This window comes from Salmo trutta, chromosome 9, assembly GCF_901001165.1.
Source record: "Salmo trutta chromosome 9, fSalTru1.1, whole genome shotgun sequence".
Classification (NCBI taxonomy): domain Eukaryota; kingdom Metazoa; phylum Chordata; class Actinopteri; order Salmoniformes; family Salmonidae; genus Salmo; species Salmo trutta.
The window spans coordinates 15,574,199-15,597,887 of record NC_042965.1 but is presented as its reverse complement, the minus strand read 5'-3'; the positions used below and the strand labels follow the sequence as shown (position 1 = coordinate 15,597,887).

Genomic DNA, 23,689 nt, shown 5'->3' with positions numbered 1-23,689 from the left:
CAGGAAACCCATCACTGTTAAACCCTGTGAATGGCATTCTGCTGCCTATGGCATCATGGTCAGTACTCAAGGATTTATTGTTGCTGTTCTTCCTCTTGCAGGCTCCACACCCTTCCCGTGTAACCCCCTGACCATGCGTTTCCCAAGTGGCATGCCGGTGTCAAACCCCTCCCCCACCCCCTCTGGCCAGTTAGGGGCTCAGGGCCGGTCCTGGGAGGAGGAGCCTAAGCCCCTGCTGTGTTCTCAGTATGAGACCCTGTCTGACAGTGAGTGAGAGACCCTGTCTGACAGTGAGTGAGAGACCCTGCCATGGAACAGAACAGCACCCGCCAACTAACCACCTCCACTGCTGCTGCAGGCACACACCTGACACACACACACACACACACTATTCCACTCTACAGCTCCATCTCCACCCAGCAAGGGAGTTCGACAGGACCTGACCTCTGGGCCTCCCATCTCACACAGCTGACTGACGTTCACAAGCACCAATGGGGGTGTGCTGAAACACTGCTGCTCCATGTGTTAGTGTTTCAGTGTATGCAGTCACTCCAGGACTACTCTAAAGGACAAATCACTTGCTTTTTTACTTCATTTTTCCCCTCTTACTGGCCTTATTGATACGGACACATCAACTCATGCGCTTGTTTGTATACTGTTCTAGTGTCTTCTACGGTTTGTGGAAGGGACTTGGTACGGCCCCATAATCTGATGCTCGTGTGTTTTAATTTGGCCTGCGGAGGGATTCACTTGCCCTGGTCAAGGATGGATGTGTCCTCTGTTTATACAGGAAGCCTGCTCTGTTCGGCCATGTCAGGGCTCTGAACAGGGATTCAACCTGGATCTTCAACTTGGAGAAGCCTGCTGCTCCCCTCTGACCAGCAAACCCAACCAGAGTGGACATGCATCAGCACAGAAGTGTCTCTCTCTCTCTGTCTGTCTCTCTCGCTCTGCGCCAGTGACCCCATGGACAGGGTGTGAACCACACAGAGTTCTGTTTGGAGAGGTCTGCTAGGGAAGCGGTCTTCCTACACTGGGTCATTTCACTGTGCAGAGGGCAGGCGGACAGGCATGTAGCCAGGCATGCCATCTATTGTACAGTACTGTGGACATTGAGTTCAGACGGCCTGTGCATTTCTACTACTGTTAGAATGCATCAGATGATGGACAGGAGGAGAAAACCAACACAGGAAAACAATGTCTTTATTTTCTTTTCTCCTTTTTAAATCCAGTCAGTCCAGTCCTGTGTTTGAAAGTGAGCTGAGACCTTTAGTACTTTTGATCGTGAATGTTTTGATGGTGTCAGTTTATCTCTTATTTTCAATGATCTATCTTTGGGGGTTTACAGGGTATACATGCTGTCCATTGCTGATGTCATCATACATTTGAAATGTTATTGGAGGACGGTGGTGGCATATGGTTTCCAGACATCCAATAGAGAGAGCGGTCTGTGGGTGTGATGGATGGCACTAAGGAGACATGTGACACTTTCTCACTGTTTTTATATTAACCATGTCTGTGTTTGTTGAGAATGTTTTTGGATGTTAAGCACTTAGTTGTCAATTTGTTCACAACGGCATTTTTAGGAATCTGTTTCGGGCAGGCGAGAATGGACTCGAGAAGAGTGTAGAATCCTACTGTGGTGTCCTCCTTTAACATCTGTTTCATTTGGTCTTGCCACCAACATTCTTTAGTGCTCCCAAACTCAAGCGACAATCACCGTTCTAGTGAAACATTACCTAGTCCGCTTTGAGTGGGTGGAGACCAACCTTAAAGCTGCTTTAGGGCAAATTTCCCAGCATCCGAGTTGGAATTTGCTTGCATTAAAGAGGTGACAAATAAAAGCCATCTATGTTTCTATGCCCCTTGGTCCATGGCGGTGCCGGCTGTGGCTGTAGTGTGAACCCCAGCTGGCCTGCTGGAAGCCCGTCTCTTGGAATGAACTCCTAATGTCTCTAGGGGCTGCCTGTTGTGACAGTCTGACCTCTGATCTTTTACTGTCTAGAGGAAGAGGAGCTCTGCCTTATGCCAGGCCAGATGCACCTTCTTATCTAGACCTGATTTTGTACAGTTATAAGATATTTCTAGTGTTAAGTGCCATTTATTTTACATAACACAGTACTGAAGTTACCAAGTGACGCACAATTTTTCTTTTCTTTTTTTTCCTGTCATTTTTCTTCATGCCAGGGTTATACGTGTCCATGCAGGGAAATGTTGAAACCAAGAGCAGATGAAACGTCCCTCTTGATTTTTTTTTCTTCTAAATCTGTCACAGCCTTAGCTCTTAACTGTCACACATTCTGTCAGGATTCTGATTCAGAGGAGGTTAAAGTCCAACAGTTGGTGTTCATTTACCATGTGTGATTTTACATTTTCCCCCATTTTAAAGGCCATCTCTTTGTTGTTGATGTGGTATATGACAGTGTTCATGGCTTGTGCTGAGTGTTGAAGCACAGCTCTTCTCAGTGTGACTGTTGTTGAGGGCGACCGAGGTGTGTTCTCCTGGCCGGTCCACTAGTTGAGAGCGGGTTGAGTTAGTCATGATGGAGACTTGTTAGTAATGAACATGTGTAACAGGTGTTGGACTGCCTGTGCTCTCTTCCCCCTTCATCTTCACTGGATTACTAAAGTTTCTTACCCTGGCTAACTAAACTGGTCATGTTTTAGATCTAGTCAGTCAAGGTGGAGCTCAAATTACACGTTTTTAACTGGGCCCAATAAAACAGAAGGTTAGAGTTTCAGCCTCTCTACTTTATCAATTTACTATTCATGAAGTCTTTGGGAGAGCAAAGTGACAGTACATTTTGACATGATAGGAAGACAGAACCATATCTACATGCTAGCTAAATAAATAGAGGAAACTAGAATCAGTTTGAAATGTACTGATGTGTATTTTAATGATTTATGTTTTTCCCCTCTGGTTTCTGTTTGTTCTTACACTGCTTGCTTTGATTACTGTCATGTCACTCTCCGTGCTAGAAGTTAGCGTTTCATTTGTAATGAAAAGGATGATTCAAGACGAACGAAAAACGATTTTGTCGAATGGCCGATGCGATCCCTGTATTGTACAAGGGTGGGCGGGAGGGGTGGCATTGATAAATGTTCAACCATATTGTGCATAATGATTTTCTTATTGTATTATTATAACCCACTGTATAATAGCAAGGATTGTATATAGAACTGAAAAGATGTAAATATTTATGTGGCTTGCTGCAAGGTTGGTATTTACATAAAAACTATTCACACTGTTTAATTCTACATGCCCACCAGCAAGCTTTGTGGAAAGCAGTGTAACAATGAAAATAAAAAAAACACTGCCTTAATGTTTAAATAAAAAGCTTATTGCCATTGAAACGTATGCTGTCTTTTTGTATACTTTGTAATTTATTACAGTGTTAAATGTAATTGTGTTAAATGTATATTATCCACGATTGAATAGCCTATTTAATAGAGGCAGACTCGGCGATATGACGTAGATGCAGAAAGTAAACTGCGTAGTTAGTTGTTGCAGAAATTGACCAAGAGTGTTGAAGCGCGACACTCAACTTCTCCGCTGTTTTAGTGCCCTGTCTACCACGTGAAGTGAACCCGTGCACATGCGTAGGGTGTGTGACTGTGTGAGAGCAAAGTCTTGCATCTCGCTCATCTCAATGATCTGCGGTGCTGCTCATGGCAAGGTCATTTTGCTGAGTCTACCTTTTAAAACGAAAGTAAAAGAATTAGACTATATATGACGCAGACCGCTATCTTAGGGAAACAGGAACTATGATCACAGTACCCTCGTTCCCAGGCTCAATTGCTACTGCATGACAGCCGGCCAGTTTACCGATCACTGTACCTGTACACAGCCAATCTGTAAATAGCACACCCAACTATCTCATCCCCATATTGTTTTTTATCTTTTTGCTCTTTTGCACACCAGTATTTCTACTTACACATCATCATCTGCCCATCTATCACTCCAGTGTTAATGCTAAATTGTAATTATTTCACCACTATGGCCTATTTATTGCCTTACCTCACTAATCTTCTAAATTTGCACACACTGTATATAGATTTTTCTATCGCAGTTGTAAATCAGAACTTGTTCTCAACTGGCCTACCTGGTTAAATAAATGTGAAATAAAAAAAATATTATGATCACAGTAAATACACTGAGTATACCAAGCATATACCAAATACCAAACATTAGGAACACCTTGTTCTACTCCGTGCAGTGGAAACCAGCGACCACAAGTGGGTGCTAAACTCTTATTGGATGTGGGTGTTGTGACGAGCTGCCTGCATAGTTTTGCAACACCACTTCTCTGACACACAGTACCATTAAACACAGGAAAAGGAATGTCACATTGCCAATCAAATGATTGGTTAATGAGGGGGTTAAATGCAGTGATCTGAGGACATAAGGTCATTTATCCTTCACTAACTGTCCAGACCTTATGATTTTTATTTGTTATATATTTTCCTTTATTTTCCCCAAACCCTACCACCCCTCCCCTAATTGGAGTACACTAATGGACAAAAATACTTCCAGTTTATACATACTACATACATTTCACTGACAGTATATTTTACATTAGTTATCTTTTGTTTGTTTTTAGTCCCAGCCTTCAGCTACCCTCAACCCCTCCCATATATCTCTGAACACCATCCAGTTTAGATTTCTAGCTGCCATATATGTTTCTACTGTCCTGTGATGTTTCCCAAAAGTTCTGAACCTTTCTGTTCTCATTAGGGCTGTCCCCGACTAAAAAACATGTTGGTCGACTGGTCTTCTGACCAATCGATTGCTCGACATTTTTTATGTGTATTTTTCCATATATAGACACCCTATTTTAATAAAATCAACTACATGCATTGAGCGTGTCTGCTACTTTAATCTTACTCTTTGATGCCTCGAGGGCGCCAAAGATCTAGATCAACTGAATAAATAAAAAAACGTAACTTGACCCAACTATTCTCCTCCCGCTCCTGCTGGCTTTCGCAGATTCTGCCGTTACTCTTCTGAAGTTGCGATAATAGGCTACAGGATGAGTCGGCAACCTTTCTCATGTGGAATGCCAATTATGGTTTTCATATGCACATTTTTGTTGAACAGTTTCATTTCATTTATAATAAAGTCTTCATATGTGCAAATCCTTGTCATCTGGTTAATCAACATTCTATCCAGATCTAAATGAAAATCATACACACCTAAAAAGTCCCTTCTATTTCCATTGCCAACTATGTAAAAATAGCCTACATAAAGCCAACAAATAAAAACATTGCCGCCTGAAGGTAGAAAATATCCTGATTCAAAATAAATATCCTAAAAATCACATTTGCTATCCATGGCCTCTCTGCAACGAACTATAAACTATTAACTTGGGTCTGGCCAGAAGTTTGCGCGCCAGCAACATTATATAAAATATTCTGGGCCCTCAGAGTTTCCCGTGCCAGTGAGCTCGGGACAAACACAGCTGTAGGTTATTTGCCCCAGGGATATGAAGCAGTGCTTGACTTGGGCACCTGAACTGAGTACCGGCACCTCCAATTGTATAATGCTTGAGCTCCTGTTCCTCTTATAGAATATTAACTCCAAACTATTGTGGAGCTCCTGCACCTAGATATAAACAGTACCAGCACCCAACATGAGTTCCGAACCCATTTCAGTCCAAGTCAAGCATTGATAAGAGGCCTATTTTATGACGTTTCCACTGTATCAGAGCAAGATATTTTTCCCTTTCACAATGAGGGGATATCAAAAGGGAGAGGGCTAGAACGTTTTTTCAACTACAATGAAGTATTGGAATTCTCAGTGGATGTAAAAACAGTCTTCATTTGCTTGTTGTTTGAGGTGAAGAAAACATGACTTTGAGAAGCTCCACAGGGCATTAGTGGTGTGGCATTAACCCGATCAGAAATACTATCAGATCACCTAATGTCAGCGGTGGAAAAAGTACCCAGTTGTCGTACTTGAGCAAGATTAAAGATACTTTCAATAGAGTCATTTTCTATTAAGGTAAAAGTCACCCAGTCTAAAAGTATTTGGTTTTAAATATACTTAAATATCAAAGTAAATGTGATATACTTAAGTATATTTTACTAAAAGTAAAAGTAAAAGTATAAATAATTCCTTATGTAAAGATAACCAGACAGCATCATTTTGTTGTTTTTTTTATTTGCGAAAAAGACAGGGACACGGTCCAACACTTACAAGCGCAGATCAGGAGCAGTAGGGATGACCAGGGATGTTCTCTTGATAAGTGTGTGAATAAGGACATTATCCTGTCGAGCTAAGCATTCAAAATGTAACGAGTACTTTTGGGTGTCAGAGAAAATGTATAGAGTAAAACGTACATTATTTTCTTTAGGAATGTAGTGAAGTAAAAGTTGGCAATAATATAAATAGTAAAGTAAACTACAGATACCCCAAAAAACTACTTAAATCGTAGTTTAGGGTATTTTTACATAAGTACTTTACACCACTGCCAAATTGGCACATTTACATGCCTACATTTGCGCGCAGAACAGGTAGCCTACAGGCCTACTTCTATGCCTGCGCTTCCTTACTCAACAGTGACAGGAGCGCTCCAAACAAAAGACAATTACTACATTGACAGTACTCGAAAGTGGAATTAAATCACAATGTGTCCACTCAGACAATGAGAACAGGAAGACTGGAATAATAATATTGAATGCATTAAAATAAATGACTATTAACCAAAGTAACAAACATTGTATATTAGAAATTGTAGGAATTAACGGTAAAGGTACTACTGGTGATATATGTCATGGGGAATTGATATACACTAACAATCAAATGCAAACAATTCACACATTGAAGTTATAAAATAATGAATGTGCACAAATTGGTGGGAGAGCGCATTCTGCAGAGAGAAGTGCATTGGGCATCTTGGCACATGGTCTATCTGACATCTGCATTGGCCATGCAGCATTTACAGTGATATGGCCTCCGCAGAAGTCAGGGCATTCATACTTCTTGCTCTTCCAGCTGTTGTCCTTGACTGCTGGATTTGGCCTCTTGATGCCTCTGGAGGCTCCGCTATTGCAATACACCCTCCATATGGAGCCTCTGACCACATTTTCGAATCAAGCATAAATTGGCTTTTAGTCTAGGCCTCCGCAATGGATTCTGGCTGGGCCACTCAAGGACATTCAGAGACTTGTCCTGAAGCCACACCTGTGTTGTCTTGGCTATGTGCTTAGGGTTGTTGTCATGTTGGAAAGTGAACTTTCGCCCCAGTCTGAGGTCCTGAGCACTCTGGAGCAGGATATCTCTATACTTTGCTCCGTTCATCTTTCCCTCGATCCTGACTTGTCTCCCAGTCCCTGCCGCTGAAAAACATCCCCACAGTAGGATGCTGACACCCCCATGCTTCACCGCAGGGATGGTGCCAAGTTTCCTCCAGACGTGACGCTTGGCATTCAGGCCAAAGAGTTCAATGTTGGTTTCATCAGACAAGAGAATCTCCATACGGGCTGTCATGTGCCTTTTACTGAGGAGTGGCTTCCGTCTGGCAATTCTACCATAAAGGCTTGATTGGTGGAGTGCTGTAGAGATGGTTGTCCTTCTGGGAGGTTCTCCCATCACCACAGAGGAACTCTGGAGCTCTGTCAGAGTGACCATTGGGTTCTTGGTCACCACCCTGACCAAAGCCCTTCTCCCCTGATTGCTCAGTTTGGCCGGTCAGCCAGCACTATTAAGAGTGTTGGTGGTACCAAACCTCTTCCATTTAAGAATGATGGAGGCCACTGTGTTCTTGGGGACCTTCAATGCTGCAGACATTTTTTGGTACCCTTCCCCAGATCTGTGCCTCGATACAATCCTGTCTCAGAGCTCTACGGACAATTCCTTCAACCTCATAGCTTGGTTTTTGCTCTGACATGCATTGTCAACTGTGAGACCTTATATAGACAGGTGTGTGCCTTTCCAGATCATGTCCAATCAATTTAATTTACCACAGGTGGACTCCACTCAAGTTGTAGAAACATCTCAAGGATGATCAATGGAAACAGGATGCACCTGAGCTCAATTTCAAGTCTCATAGCAAAGGGTCTGAATACTTATGTAAATAAGGTATTTCTGTTTTTATTTGTATACATTTGCAATAATTTCTACAAACCTATTTTAACTTTGTCATTATGGGGTATTGCGTATAGATTGATGAGTGGGGAAAAAATATTTTATTGATTTTAGAATAAGGCTGTAATGTAACAAAATTTGGAAAAAGGGAAGGGGTCTGAATACTTTCCAAATGCACTGTATGGTTAAAGTACTTAGCTTCTTCTTTCAAAATATTGTTTGGTGAATCATGGATGACTCCGAGTTAATAAATCCCCAAGGGGTAAGAGTGAACTCTAGTAACCTCCTGAAGGTGACTAACGTGAATTTGTTCCTCCTTTTAGGTACAAAAGGTCGACCATCATGGACTTCAACCCATGTAATTACTGGAATAATAGTATAGTCAATTCTTATATGGAGCACTTTTGGATCATACCAGAGCCATATATTTATTTCTAAATAGATGATACCAACTACTCTAATGTTGCCATGTTTATCCCTCTCTCCTTCTCTGCTGGGACTACCTACAATTTCACCACTGACTAGCTAGAGGAACAATTGGGAGTCGAGCCTTTAGTTGTAAAGTCTTGGTTGGACCCGAGCCCGTCACAGCTCCTGTGTGACATCTTCATTCTGTCTGGTGCTATTAGCTTCAGAGTGAGGGAGGAGGTGCTGATGGATCATTCTGTCTGGTGCTATTAGCTTCAGAGTGAGGGAGGAGGTGCTGATGGATCATTCTGTCTGGTGCTATTAGCTTCAGAGTGAGGGAGGAGGTGCTGATGGATCATTCTGTCTGGTGCTATTAGCTTCAGAGTGAGGGAGGAGGTGCTGATGGATCATTCTGTCTGGTGCTATTAGCTTCAGAGTGAGGGAGGAGGTGCTGATGGATCATTCTGTCTGGTGCTATTAGCTTCAGAGTGAGGGAGGAGGTGCTGATGGATCATTCTGTCTGGTGCTATTAGCTTCAGAGTGAGGGAGGAGGTGCTGATGGATTTGTGTTACTGAGGAGACCATGGGGCTCTGAGGTACACACCCACCCCTTCTACGTGCCCTATGCCAAAGGAGAGAGGAGATGTGCTGTTATTTTAGTATCACTTGGATATTTAGGGTATTAATAGGATGGATTAATTGGACGGAATAATGCTTGAGTTACTTGTATACGGTAAAAAAAATACGTCAAAATCACCAGGAATTCAGCTAAAAATGTGTTTAGTTTAGGAAATCTGTTCAAGTATTCCCATGAATAAAAAATGAGACGTGATCGTGTCTCAATATAATCAAGGTATGAAATGATTATTATCATATACAATCTCTTTGTTAATTATGTTCCAGCCCCCCGCCATCCACCCACAAAAATGAGCCCACGGTTGAATGTAGTTGCCTAACCCTGCCTTAAAGCATGAGGCAGGGCAGAACCTGAAAACAGTTAAGAAGTTGCGCCACATTTAATGTGTGACCTTTTCCCTGGCGCATTACGTCTGTGGAACTTTCTTTTTCCTGTACTGCTGCTGGAGAAATGATATTCCTTTCCTTTGTGGTGAAGATCTTAATAATAGAGCTGTATGCATTGTTTGTTCCTGGCCCTCTCTTTAACTTCGGACATGCCGTGGGAATTCTGTTGTGAATTGAAGTTAGGTTGTCAACTCTGCAGCTTTGTTCCAGGCTTTTAGGCTCTTTCAATATACTGAAAAGAAAATGCTGAAAATACACGTGACCATAGTGCAGTTTGGGTTTTGGTATTTTATCTTTTATTCAATGAAAAGATTTTTATTCAATTAAATAATTTTTTCTTTTCCCCAAACAAAAAAAGATGATTGACACAGGAAATATACAAAAATATAAAGAGAATTATGAAGTGCCTCGATGCCACATATACAACAGGAAAGTATTTTACAAGAACAAAATCAACCGTTAGGAAACACGAACATCAATAATTCGAAAGTATCTTAAACAAAACAACCAAACGCTTTGAAACCCTTAGACTTTCATCACCTCAATCGTATAACTCATGACTTCTCACATACCACTTGCACATCACAGAAATCCACAGCAATCTTTCCACTGAACGGCCTCTTTCTGTACCAGCGACTGTAATACCTATGGTTCAAACCATCAGTATTATAAAGTTGCTGTTGCACTTGTAACAGTTACAGTAGACCTCAATATTCAGAACATCTTGACCCTTAAGAAAGCCTCCGAAAACAGAGCCTCTTCACTTTCTCTCACTTTCTTCAGTCCATATTCTCTAGTGTATAAAACACGCCTTCCTTTGTCAATTTTCAACACCTACATTTTTTTCATTACAAAAGTAGCTCAAGATGTAAATTAAAAGTAGAAAATGTAAATTTTCTATGAAATAAAGTAGAGATTAAAAAAAATGGAGGTAAGAGATCTGAATTCATAATACACGGTTCAATATTTACCAGGTTCCATAATCCATATATATAAAACAGACAAAAAAAAACGTTGTGAGCGAGATCAGGCAATTCTTAATACAAATAAGAATTTATATTATTTTCCTACAACACCTGACAGCTGTGAATAAATCTAAGCCACCCATTTCACTATCCTGTATTTAACAGCAGTGTGCTGGAGAGAGTAACATGTTTGGATTTTTATGGTCGTGTTTACCAGTCTGCCAAACAACCTGGATATCAGAGGCTAGAGCTAGCCATGTCTTAAAATAGAAATGTTCCTCAGGTTAGCTCTGCTCTCCCTCCTCCTCTCTGGATCCAACGTTGGCATTTCCAACAGGCAGGTTGACTTGTAGTTATGGCAGTGACAACAAGCATCTCCTTCACCAGAGGCAATCTAGAACAGAAACCTTGACTCTCTGCCTGCTGTTGAAGGTGCCTCAGACGCCAATTCTGATTTGTTGTAGAACATGGCACGGATAATGTGATGTTTTCATTTAAAGCTAGAATCCTTAATTACTACATCCATTTTTAGACTTTTAAATTAGTGATATATACACCTATTGATTCTTGAAGAATATAACTTAGAAATGCCTCATGAACTTAGTTCAACTGTCATACCAGAACTCTAAATACAAGCTTGTTTTACTCCAATGTTTGTAAACAATGTAAACGTAAACACTGTAAAGCCTCAAAACATGGTTAAAACTAGTCAGTGTTTGCATCCATAGCTCTGTCTATGAATTTGTGGTTACATTTCTCCAGGCCCATCCCTCAGCTTTTTACCAAAACACAGTGACCACTTTGTTATTGTTTCAATGAAGGATTCTAGCTTTAAAAATGCCTCAGTGTCTATCAGACTAAAAAGGCACATTCTAGAGTTTGAGGTCCCTAATGTCTATTGTCATGAAGATGTGGTTTGGTGTCTGTCAAAGCAAGACAGCAAAGCCGCAGAGATGAGTTTGACGTCACTGGGCATCTTTTGAGAGACGACACTGATGTGCTCGTGACACCCTCAAGACACTTGTTGGGATGAGAACGATGCAGTGTTGTAGACCTAATGCAGGAGTCGTGTTTGAGAGTCTGATGAGGATGTGACAAGGATATTACTTACTACTAGGGTGAAATCTACTTTGTAACAAAATCTTTGGTCCAATCTTTTGGTTTCCCCCTCTTTTCAGAATACCAACAATTTACACAATGTTAAAATAAGTGCAACCAAGCTATTAGACTGCTTTGCATGCATCTGTGTGGATTCACATGTTAGCTTTTGAGCATGAATATGTCCATTTCTATAATTAATCTTTACAGTCAAATAAAGTGTGTAACATGGTACCATCAACTATCAGAGGTGTTCCTGGAGAGAAGAGGCTACAGACTGGCAGCGCTCTGCCCCACAAGACAAATTAACACGAAGGACAACTCATTAAAGGCCTTTGTGATTCGATGTACTCCCCCTACAATATTCCTTATACAGTATGCAATATTACCACCCTCTGTGTGTCAGTCTATCAGTCTTCCTGTTTGTCCACTTGTCTTTCAGCCTCTGTGTGTATCCAGTCCACAACAGTAGGAATTGCCAGGCAGGTCAGGTCTGAGATCAGGTTTAGAGGTCCTCAGCGTAGATGATGCAGGGGGTGCTGTCCTCACTGGACTTCAGCTGGACGGTGGAGACAAACCACCGTTGGGAACCCGTAGCGTTGTAGTTGAGCGTGGTGCGGTAAGTGTTCTTGGCATGTTTGGGGTACACAATGGTGGTGCTTTGGTAGTGCAGGGGCCTCTGACGTGGCTCTAGGTACACCTGGGACTTGTAGCGCCGCCAGGTGCAGTTCTGCACGGCCACCACCATCTCGCTGTAGGAAGTCACCGTGGGAACGGGAGCGCAGTACACCTGGTCCCGGTAGTGCCTGTCTGAGTCGTACTTCACTTCAGAGTTACACCTGGAGAGTATAACCAAAAACATGGGATTAAGTGTTAAAGTACTTTGAAGAGTAATACATTAAGAAATAGATTAGGCAGGAAATAGTATAGAAGCTGATCACTAGATGGCGCTGTTAAGAGGTGAATACTGCGTAGGGTAGAGAAAAGCTGCCTTCAAGTTGTGTGGTATTTGTGTGGTTTGGTGAAGGGTCACTCACTTGATCTCTGTTTCAGGTTTGGGGTTGACCTTGATGCTCTCACCAAAGAACACAGGGTACATGCGTGTCCTCGGGTCCGTCCCCGTTGAGTTCAGGAGAAGGTACGGCAGCTAGGGGAAGATTTAGGTATGAGGTTAGGTAGGCCATTTTTATAACTCCATCACAATACCCCCTGTTAATGTGTAAAGATTAACCTACTGGTGGTGAGGAGAAATGTCTGACATGTTGAAGAGGGAAGTAAGTTGGCAGAATCCATTCTTCAGGCAAGAGTGGGTGTCAACATAGACTGTCCTGGGAGATCCCACTACTGATACACTACTAGTGCTCTCTACCTAATATAGACAACAGTTTATTTAGCTGGCAAAGATGCAGGCTCTCAATACACCTAGAACAGGACCTCCCACATGAGGAGTTCTGTGCCATCTCCCCCAGCATTCACACAACAGCTACAATAGATGAGCAAAGCCTGGCTAGAAAGAGTAGGTGGTGTCTACACAACAAGTAGCAAAAATAATAGTACACCACTTCCTGTTTTCATTCAGATAATTACATAGAGGGACAAGGCGTTATGAAGTGTTACAGTCGCTGTAAATCTTTTTTTTCACTGCGCTCCCACAGCAGCCTAGTGGTATGCTTCAGTAAGGACTAACAAAGCCAGTCAGCCAGGCAGCCAGCCAGTCAGCCAGCCGGCCTGTATGCGTGTTGTGTAACTGAGTGGGTTAGCTGAGAGCGTCCCACCGCCTCTGTGTCTCCTGGACCTGGGCACGGTCACTGCTCAAGCCATCAGAACCGCTCTGCTCCCCTTCACTAAAATCACACCAGAGAGCCTCCAGTCCAGCCAACATGGTGGTCCAAGACAGGAGAGGCTACTGTCTGTCTGCTCTATACAACAACCCCTGTCCCAGAGGTCACATACATACATGGATTTGAAGTTCATTTGATTTCAATTGACTCTAAATGGATGGAGTCTTGTAGTCAGTGTTGTCAACCTTAGGACACTGTATGCATCTCAGAGTTTGTCTCACATACAGTACAGCAGAACACAGTATAGGATATGACAACCTGGTTAGACTATGTAATCTGAGGGTCAAATACCTCTGCTCCAGGCTTGGATCACTTGTTACACCTATTATACTGACTCAGAGAGACCTTACGAGAAGGCCTCTGCATAGGGACTCTGCTGTCCTGTCCCACCATCTGCCTAGAGACCAATAAAGTCAGAAGCACAAAGCCATACACTGTAGCTACCGCTTCTGGAATCAGTTAGCAAATTCTAAATCATTTGCCAACTATGTACAGTGCTGCTGTCTGAGCCCAGAGGCAAGCATGACATCCAGTCAACATGCCATTCAGACAATACACGTTTTGTTGAGAGTTTAAGATGTCAAACTGATGCTTTTAAGTGTAATTATGGTACCTCTCCAAACACAAACTTCCTGAATTCTCTCTCTCGTTTCAAAAGTTTAGATAGAGCAAAGTTGTTACGTTAAAGTTCGGATGCGTCTCTCCAACCTCACCTCTCCCTAACAGCTCGGAACAAGCCGAAGGCACAGCAGAGGTGTCGCCCAAATCTGTGCAGCACACAGCTCACGTCTTACCCAAACCCCCAAATCAGCACCCGACAAAACCTCACTCAGGGCTGTACTGTACCCCCACTTAACCTCTGCTGTAACCAATAACCATGCTACCCTCATTGATGTTAATCCCTGTAAATTGATTCATTTCCACTGTGTGCTGCTGGCACAGTGTGGCATCACCAAATTAAAAGAGTGTGATTGGCTTGTCTTTTGTTCTCTGGCAGGAGCAGCATCCTGGCTGTTTATCCAGGGGAATGCATTTTGTTGGCCGCCTTTGAAAGTATAAACATACTTGTGAATGTAGGTGGGCTCCAGGCTAGGGGCCCCTCCATCTACTGTACCCAGGCAGCACCAGCACACATACGGAACTCATTCCCCGGATGCACAACTCTACCCATCCAGTCAACGTGGTGTGCAGCCAAGCACAGGCTACATACAGTACAATAGACACTCAAAGTGCAACTCTCACACAATCGAGGTAGATCACAAGAACCTGGAGTCAGGAAAAACTCTGCCCATCATCACACAGTAAACTGCTGACTGAGTAGAGAGAGTAGAGATGGTCAAGCTCCAGCATCACTATCAATATCAACTCTAAAGCTGGAATTAGAACCTAATGACACACGACACGGGTCCCCTTTCTGTCCTACACTCTAATCCAGCGATAGTTATAGCCCCGACTTAGCTCCTTGACTGGGCTGGAACTAATCTACCCCCCAAAACAACAACAACAACGTTAGCTCAGGAACCAAAGTGGTTATACAGAGACAGTGAGATGGAAAGTCATCATATTGAGCTATAACCGTCTGATAACCAGAATATAATGTTGAGGTTTTACTGTGACAGAGTAATGTCTACACAAGGGTATCCAAATGTCAGCACTAAGAGCTACAGTAGTCATTCCCTCTGTTGAAAACTTGCTACTTGTCAAGTTCAGCGTCTAGTAGTAACCACAAAATAACTACATTTCAATGCTGTTTATGCATCCATAGTATATGCTTAGCAACAAACACAGTGTGTGTGTGTGTGTTAGGGTTGTCACAATACCAGTATTGTGATACTCAGAGGTATTGTGACAAGGAAACAAAACATGAAGTGGACTACATTTGGAAACAAGCAGCCTTACATTGTCACACAGAATCACATGTTTATTGTCCAAGCTATAGCACACAATATTTTAGATACAGCAGGTACAAAGAGTTTAGTCTGCCTTGTGTTTTCCTTTTTGCCACGGAAAATCACATCGCAATACTGGTATCATGACAACCCTAGTGTGTGTGTGTGTGTGTATTCATCTGTGTTTCAATTAAAATACAGAGGTCATGAAACGCTTATGTAACAGCCTGCAACTGCTCTTGCAAGCATGTGTGCCTCAAAATACAACTTTGGGATTGTTCTTAGGTCGCGTACAAAACCACCACAAGATTAGAACTGCGGAAAAACTCTTCATGCAAGTGCATGAATGTCTGCCACTACCAAGTATGCACATACTGTATATAAACGCAAACAGCTCAAACTCACATAAAAATGCTTTGAAAGCCTTTACTAATGGATTGGGGTGGATTTTTTTCCCATACATACATACATACATACACACACACACACACACAATCCCATGAAAGGTATTGGAACCAAAAGCAGATTCAGCCCCTATCAAAGCTGCTTTTATGAGGAGAAACCACAAAGCAGGGGAGCTCCACCAATCCCCACATCCAGGGGATAAGAACCATATCTCCTTTCAGGCCTCAACAAACCAGTGTCACGCAACTCCAGTCTACTGTATTGTACTGCATGTAGAGTAGGCTGCTGGCTAAAAGCACATCAAAATGCCATCTAGACCTGTATGAACATGTTCCTTTGACAGTTAAATTAGGAGTTAATAGAATCGACCTTTGTTCCTCAATGGGAATACTACATTTCACTCAAATCATAGTAAAAGATTGATAAAACGAAAGTTATTCTTCTTATCCAACATTACACAAATTGCATTTCTTGATCAAATACCCTGAACAAAAATATAAAAAACGCAACATGTAAAGTGTTGGTCCCATGTTTCATGAGCTGAAATAAAATATCCCAGAAATGTTCCATTCGCACAAAAAGCTTCTCAAATTTTTTGCACAAATTGGTTTACATCCCTGTTTGTGAGTATTTCTCCTTTACCAAGATAATCCATCCACCTGACAGGTGTGGCATATCAAGAAGCTGATTAAACAGCATGATCATTACACAGGTGCACCTCGCACTGGGAACAATAAAAGGCCTCTCTAAAATGTGCAGTTTTGTCACAGATGTCTGAAGTATTGAGGGAGCGTGCAATTGGCATGCTGAGTGCAGGAATGTCCACCAGAACTGTTGTCAGAGAATTGAATGTTAATTTCTCTACCATAAGCCGCCTCCAACGTCGTTTTAGATAGTTTAACAGTACGTCCAACTGGCCTCACAACCGCAGACCACGTGCAACCATGCCAACAAAGGACAAACACATCCTACTTCTTCACCTGTGGGATCGTCTGAGACCAGACACCCAGACAGCTGAGGAAACTGTGGGTTTGCACAACCAAAGAATTTCTGCACAAATTGTCAGAAACTGTCTCAGGGAAGCTCATCTGCATGCTCGTTGTCCTCACCAGGGTCTTGACCTGACTGCAGTTCAGCGATGCAACCGACTTCAGTGGGCAAATACTCACCTTCAATGGCCACTGGCACTCTGGAGAGGTGTGCTCTTCATGGATGAATCCTGGTTTCAACTGTACTGGGCAGATAGTGTGTATGGCATTGTGTGGGCAAGCGGTTTGCTCATGTCATCGTCGTGAACAGAGTGCCCCATGGTGGCGGTGGGGTTACAGACAATGAACACAATTGCATTTTATCAATGGCAATTTGAATGCAGAGAGAGATACCGTGATGAGATCCTGAGGCCGACTTTCTTGCCATTCATCCGCCGCCATCCCCTCATGTTTCGGCATGATAATGCACGGCCCCATGTTGTAAGGATCTGTACACAATTCCTGGAAGCTGAAAATGTCCCAGTTCTTCCATGGCCTGCATACTCACCAGACTTGTCACCCATTGAGCATGTTTGGGATGCTCTGGATCAACGTGTGCAACAGCCTGTTCCAGTTCCCACCAATATCCAGCAACTTAGCACAGCCATGGAAGAGGAGTGGGACAACATTCCACAGGCCACAATCAACAGCCTGATAAAGTCTATATGAAGGAGATGTGTCACGCTGCATGAGAAAAACTGTGGTCACGCCAGATACTGACTGTTTTTTTTTAAAGGCATCTGTGACCAACAGATTCATATCTGTATTCCCAGTCATGTGAAATACATAGATTAGGGCCTAATGAATTTATTTAAATTGACTGATTTCCTTCTATTAACTTTAACTCAGTCAATCTTTGAAATTGTTGCATTTACATTCATGTTCAGTATAATAACAAATAACTCGTGTGCCCTTTCCCAAGTGTGAGGCACTAGACACACTGGGGGTATTTATTGGGGATTTCATGCTAAAGCATATGCCTATATGGGCTGTCTAGTTTCCAAGCTGGCATTGGCTGCTGTGAGAAAGTACAGCCAGGTTATAAGGTATTTATACTGTTTGAGTAGAAGCAGTGTGGTCGACTAGAGGCGACTGACCTGAGAATTGTCACTAACGGCAACCACAACAGACACGGAGCTAATCACAATCACACGGTTTTGTCCCCTCTCCCATTGCTACCACCACACATACTCACACTTTACACACTGACCTAGAGTTGTTTTTATGTTCTTTACATTTACATTCTTATCTTTTATTATTTCTTACTGTTGTTGCATTGTCGAGAAGGAACCTGCAAGTAAGCATTTTGTTGGACGGTGTATACCATGTGTATCCCGTACATACGACTAATACAGCTTGAAACTTCTGTTTGTTTCTATGGGTTACATCAACCGTGGGCTGTTTGACATGCAAAGTATTCCATCATGAATGGGACAGACAGAGGGATGTTTGACATCCTCTGTGACTCTTGTAACATTCCTCCTTGACTCTATATTGTTAAATATTCACTCAAGAGACAAGAGAATATCAATACAATTGATATTTAGATTTTTCTTGGAAAGTACACAGGTTGATGCTTATGCTTTTTATGAAACATTAACAGGATGTTTTGAACACTGCTTCTCTTTTCTTCAGTGGAAAGTTAATCATTACAGATTACAAAATCCCTGCAAACAATGGAATCCATTTTTTACAGATGAAACACATTACTACAGAGAAACCTAGTTCATTTCTGCTTATTTTTCACCCAGTCCTTAAAAAAAAGTAAAACACATTTGTTTCCTACATGTGTGATCTGAGGGAAGGCCTATCAATATCCATTATCTCTAACTACTTGTTTATAATTGTTTTAGATTCAGGAATCAAAGGAATATTCCAGTGAAGACATGTCATAATCATTTAAAACTATTTGATTTCTGAAGATAATGCTGCACCAGAAAATGTCTAGGCCTATGTGTTTCACCAGTGAAAATCCTGCAGTAAAAGGAGTACAATATGTTTATGAGTAGGTAGGCAATATGCTAGTTCATGTTTCTTCCCAAAACAAAACATGAATAGACATACGTACACGACGGTTACAGCAACTGACACATGGTTTAACAATAGTCAGAGGCTAAATAGGTGTATTTCTCTCTTGTCTTGATCATACAAATTCAGGGGTTTTATCTGCTTTTTATGGGGAATTATGCACAATGCGCAGAGCCAGCAGCACGTGTAAGCTATCAAAACAACGTATCAACTGTTGCTTACCAGTTTGCCTTTGCTCTCCTTTTTATAGTATCCATGGTTCTCGACTGGCGTTGAACATCTCCCGGAGCGCGACTCGAGCAGACCTGGAGACAGCGAATAGAAGGGCGGACTTGGACTCGGAGGGAGTCCCGAATCCGGACTGTCAAGCAGTCCCTCCCGATTCTTTCCTTTCAGACTATCATCCATAGCTTGTAAATGTAGGTGTCCCACCATTTCTGGGAGAGCTCAAAACAAAAACCAGGCGAAGGCACTCAAGGCGATGATGAGTCAACCAATTTTCTAGAAAGACTGCAACCGAAAATGCGCACAAATCCCTTCATTCGGAGACGGGGAATCCCTGGTACAATTATTCGTTTAAAGCAGATTTCTGAAAAAGAACAAAATGCAAAATAATTTCTGAATATTGCTATACCATTATAAAACCATAACTTTAATCTGCCACGTACTTATCTTGTCATTTTGTGCCAGTATTAGGCCTATCATTCACAAACCTTTGATTTGTTATCCTCAGGTAACGGATTTCTCCACCAGGCCGTCGGTAAACAGTATTTTCGTCAAAACAAATACTCTCAAATCATTTTCACAAACGATAAACTAAAAGGTAAACTCCAAAAACTCCGTCACAACTAACCAGCAATTCTATAGTGTCGCTCTATAGTCCGTAATCGACCCAAAGAGAAATGGAATTCATAAACAAAATCGCTCACTAACGCGGCAGTCTATCTGGTAGTAATCTGTCCGTTTAGAGCTCTGCTCTGCGCTGAACTGAATAGCCGGATCTCGGAGAGGTCCCTCTTAATGAGGCTGACAGCATTTTTGCACCTGGAGCAAATCCAGCCCTGATGATCTGGATCAGTTCCAGACACCGCCGACAGGGCGAGCACGTACCTCCTCACTGCTCCTCCTAGGCTGGTTGTGGCTGTCTGACTGATGCTGACTACACTATTATAGCATACTGTATTATAATACTGTCATAACTCAGTAACTCAGGGAAAGTGGTAATATTGTGAGGGTAGCTATACAATAAAGAGAGCATGTTGTGAATAGCATATGAGCTACAATAAGCAGTGCAATTTACTACAAAAATAATTGATCAATTGTGTTAATTTCATGCCTTTAAAATGTATAACATTTACATTTACATTTAAGTCATTTAGCAGACGCTCTTATCCAGAGCGACTTACAAATTGGATAATGCACTATCACTCTAAACTCTTGTGACCATATCATGTATGGATACATTGAGTTGTTTGTTTGTCTGTTGTTGTTATATTATACCTTTCTGTGCATTGTTTCTGTTCTCTATTACCGTGGAACAAATATCCAGAATGCCATTCAACTCTGGCAACTCCCCTAGAGTCAGATTAAATGAGGTGAATGTGTATCATTCACTGGAAATACCTGTCCACTCTTCTCACAGGATAGAAGCAGCATGACGAGATTGGACTCTGTAACCCTATAGACTGGTGAAGGAGGAGATGAAGACACAAGACGAAGGTATTTAGTGGAGTAATTACTCTATTTGTATGATGACATGACCAAAATCAATGTCCCAACAGTAATGCTCCTTTGGAAACAAGCATTTGCATTTGGCATCTTATGCCAGCACCTGATAGTTTGCATGACCTATTTTCTCTTCAAATTGTGTGTGTGCATGCGTGTGTGTGTGCATTTGTGTGTGTATACTGTATAAATGTCTTGCCCAGTATATTTCAGGACTGGGTGGGGACAGGGTGGGAACGCTGTATGTCTCCCAGTAACTATATGAGTATGGAGCTACCGAGGAGCTGAGAGCTCTAACCATCAGGATAGTCTTCACAGTCCAATTGGATAAAGAATGGAACCCTTGTTGAAGGTTCCCCCTAGCATAAATGTCTGTGCCCCCATAGGCATACAGTTACTCTTACCAACATCAACCCTGCCAACATGGAAATCAGACCATAAATACACAATTCAGAGCATCAGAAGAGGGAGTGTGTGTCTAGGGAAGTTGATTGTGTCTTTGATGGTTCAGGAGCTCTCCATGGTGATTACAGCAGATTGCCAGGAAATCATGCATGATGTGTTTTGGGGTCCTTATAAAACTATGATAAATCTGTGTTTTGCTTTGTTGTTTAAGATCTATGATTTTAGATGAATGTTAAGCTTGCACACGTCAACTTGTTTGCTTATGGGTGTTTTCATTCTCCTAGTATTATTGTGAAGGAGTGGAGCTGTGGCAGGAAGTGTAGCCTTTGCTGTGGGAGTAGTCAGGAGTTCACTGTGTCAGGTGTGTCTTTGTGGCAGCGTCATGTCATCATACAGGTATTCCATGTTCAAAAGAGCGCATCCCAGTGATCCCCATGCTTTTAAAAGATTACAAGAGATTTGACACAGATTAGCCATAATGCACCAAGACACAGCAGGCTTATAACTAGAAATAGATGGCAATTTCGGGCATTTGAAAAGGCCCCCTTAAAAAATTAAAAACAGTTGCACAAGACTGGGCACAAACTCATGATACTCGGAGCCGGAGCACGCTGCTTAGACTACTGCGCTAACACAGTTCACCCATGCTCTAGCAAGCTGTGAGAATACTTGATGATAGTTGATGGAAACAGCGTGTTGTTTTTAAGCCTTTCCCAAACCATAGGCCTAACCTTAACCTCTTCAGGATCTGACCCTTTTTTTTCAATTTGCGCCTAAAATGACATACCCAAATCTAACTGCCTGTATCTCAGGACCTGAAGCGAGGATATGCATATTCTTGATATCATTTCAAAGGAAACACTTTGAAGTTTGTGGAAATGTGAAATTAATGTAGGCAAATATAACACATTAGATCTTGTAAAATATATTTTTTTGTACCAACATCTTTGAAATGCAAGAGAAAGGCCATACTGTATTATTCCAGCCTAGGCGCAATTTAGTTTTTTGGGCCACTAGATGGCAGTAGTGTATGTGCAACGTTTTAGACTGATCCAGTGAACCATTGCATATATGTTCAAAATGTTGTATCAAGACTGCCCAAATATGCCTAATTGGTTTATAAATACATTTTGAAGTTCATTATTGTGCACTCTTCTCAAACAATAGTATGGTATTATTTCACTGTAATAACTACTGTAAATTGGACAGGGTAGTTAGATTAACAAGAATTTAAGCTTTCTGCCCATATCAGATACAGTACGTCTATGTCCTGGGATTTTTTTGTTGTTGTTGTTACTTACAACCTCATGCTAATCACATCAGCCTACATTAGCTCAACTGTCCCGTGGGGGTTAATCACTCAGAATTATTAGCTAAACTTAAAACCCTTTGAGCTGTTTCTGTTTTAACCCTGTAACCATGTAGAATTAATGAGTAAAAAAATAAACGTTCATCCATAATACGTTGAATTTTGAAGGGAAACTATGAGATCTTGTTGCACACAGAGTATGAGCATGTTTTGTGGGCATCATACTTAGGTATGTATGCTGTATGCAGACTGTTATGTTTGGACAGAAGTACAGTATGTAATGTCTTCTGTACTGTATACCCCTCCGCAGCCTGTGGTAGCAACACAGCAGTGGGAAAGCTTTAAAACTGAAAAAGTATAACTAAACGTATTTGGAGTAGCTTATTCCTTGGCCGCAGATGGGGGTAGTGTCTCTGACCAGATTGTGCAGGCTATGATGGGGGCGGTTTTGGTCTAGAATCAGAAGTGGAGTTTTTGATACAGGATAGGACCTTTGCTCTTGGGTTCCAAACCAGGGAACCGGGGGGTGAGATGGGGGGGTAACCCTGGGGGGGCTTGACATTTGTCTCCGACAGGAGGAGGGAGGGTGGGGGGGCGAGTGAAACCATGAAGCTATGAAGCCAGGCAGCCATGAAGCCAGGCGGCCTGCTAGTGATTCATCCCTGTGTGCTCCATCATCCCTCCTCCTGCGCTCTCAGGGCAATCACTCACATCCTGCTCCCCACCTCACAGCCCCTGGCACACACACACACACACACACACACACACACACACACACACACACACACACACACACACACACACACACACACACACACACACACACACACACACACACACACACACACACACACACACACACACACACACACACACACACACACACACACACACACGCATGCGCGCTCTGCATCACTCTCACTGGGCTAGCCCACTGTCTGTGCTCACAGCCAAGTGCCAAGCCAAGTGTGTGGAGGTGGAACTGGAACACAGTACAGGCATGTGTGTGTGTGTGTTTGTGTGTGTGTGTGTGTGTGTGTGTGTGTGTGTGTGTGTGTGTGTGTGTGTGTGTGTGTGTGTGCATCTAAAGTATCTTCAGAAAGTATTCGTGCCCCTTGACTTATTACAACAACATTTTTGTTGTATTACATCCTGAATTCAAAATGGATTAAATAGATTTTATTCTCTCACCCATCTACACACACTACCCTATAATGACAAAGTGAAAACATGTTTTTAGAAATGTGTGTGTGTGAGTTTGTGTGAGTGTGTGTGTGCACGTGTGTTTGTGTGTGAGAGAGACAAAATACCAGAGAAATAATAAATGATAATTGTAAGAAAAGTGAAGGCTTGAATTTGAGTGTGTGCGTGTGTGAGTGCGCACGTGCATGCACATGCATGTGCTGTCTGGAATAGCTGTCAATGTAAACAAACCACTGCGAGGCCATCCTGGCTCAACCAGTGGCGACGTCACTGTGG

General features: G+C 42.2%; 2 protein-coding genes across 17 annotated transcripts in view; one reads left to right on the top strand and one right to left on the bottom strand.

Annotated features, from left to right (window-relative positions):
• LOC115200028 (nuclear receptor corepressor 2) overlaps window positions 1-23,006 on the top strand; it is a 151,983-nt gene extending 128,977 nt beyond the window's left edge. For 14 of the 16 annotated variants that reach the window (XM_029762695.1, XM_029762689.1, XM_029762682.1 and 11 more), the window contains one exon: window positions 102-3,356. In XM_029762695.1, coding sequence (XP_029618555.1) covers window positions 102-274 — 173 coding nt within the window. In that variant the 3' untranslated portion in view covers window positions 275-3,356. Of the gene's footprint in view, window positions 1-101; window positions 3,357-15,785; window positions 15,807-22,949 lie in introns of those variants that run through there. The other 2 variants (XR_003879465.1, XR_003879464.1) reach the window with 2 other exon arrangements.
• Window positions 11,654-19,840, bottom strand: LOC115200029 (refilin-A-like). Its single transcript, XM_029762696.1, has 4 exons — window positions 19,485-19,840; window positions 18,994-19,360; window positions 12,618-12,727; window positions 11,654-12,419 (listed from the first exon to the last, which is right to left on the bottom strand). The coding sequence occupies exons 2-4, from the start codon at window positions 19,204-19,206 to the stop codon at window positions 12,086-12,088; spliced, it is 657 nt and encodes a 218-aa protein (XP_029618556.1). The 5' UTR covers window positions 19,207-19,360; window positions 19,485-19,840; the 3' UTR covers window positions 11,654-12,085.
• Window positions 23,007-23,689: the final 683 nt, after the last annotated feature.

Coding starts and splice junctions, on each gene's coding strand:
- LOC115200029 (XM_029762696.1), bottom strand. CDS start 19,206: ATGGTGGGACACCTACATTTACAAGCTATGGATGATAGTCTGAAAGGA. Junction 12,728..18,993: donor AGGAGAGCAAAGGCAAACTG/GTAAGCAACAGT, acceptor ATCTTCCCCTAG/CTGCCGTACCTTCTCCTGAA. Junction 12,420..12,617: donor AAACCTGAAACAGAGATCAA/GTGAGTGACCCT, acceptor TATACTCTCCAG/GTGTAACTCTGAAGTGAAGT.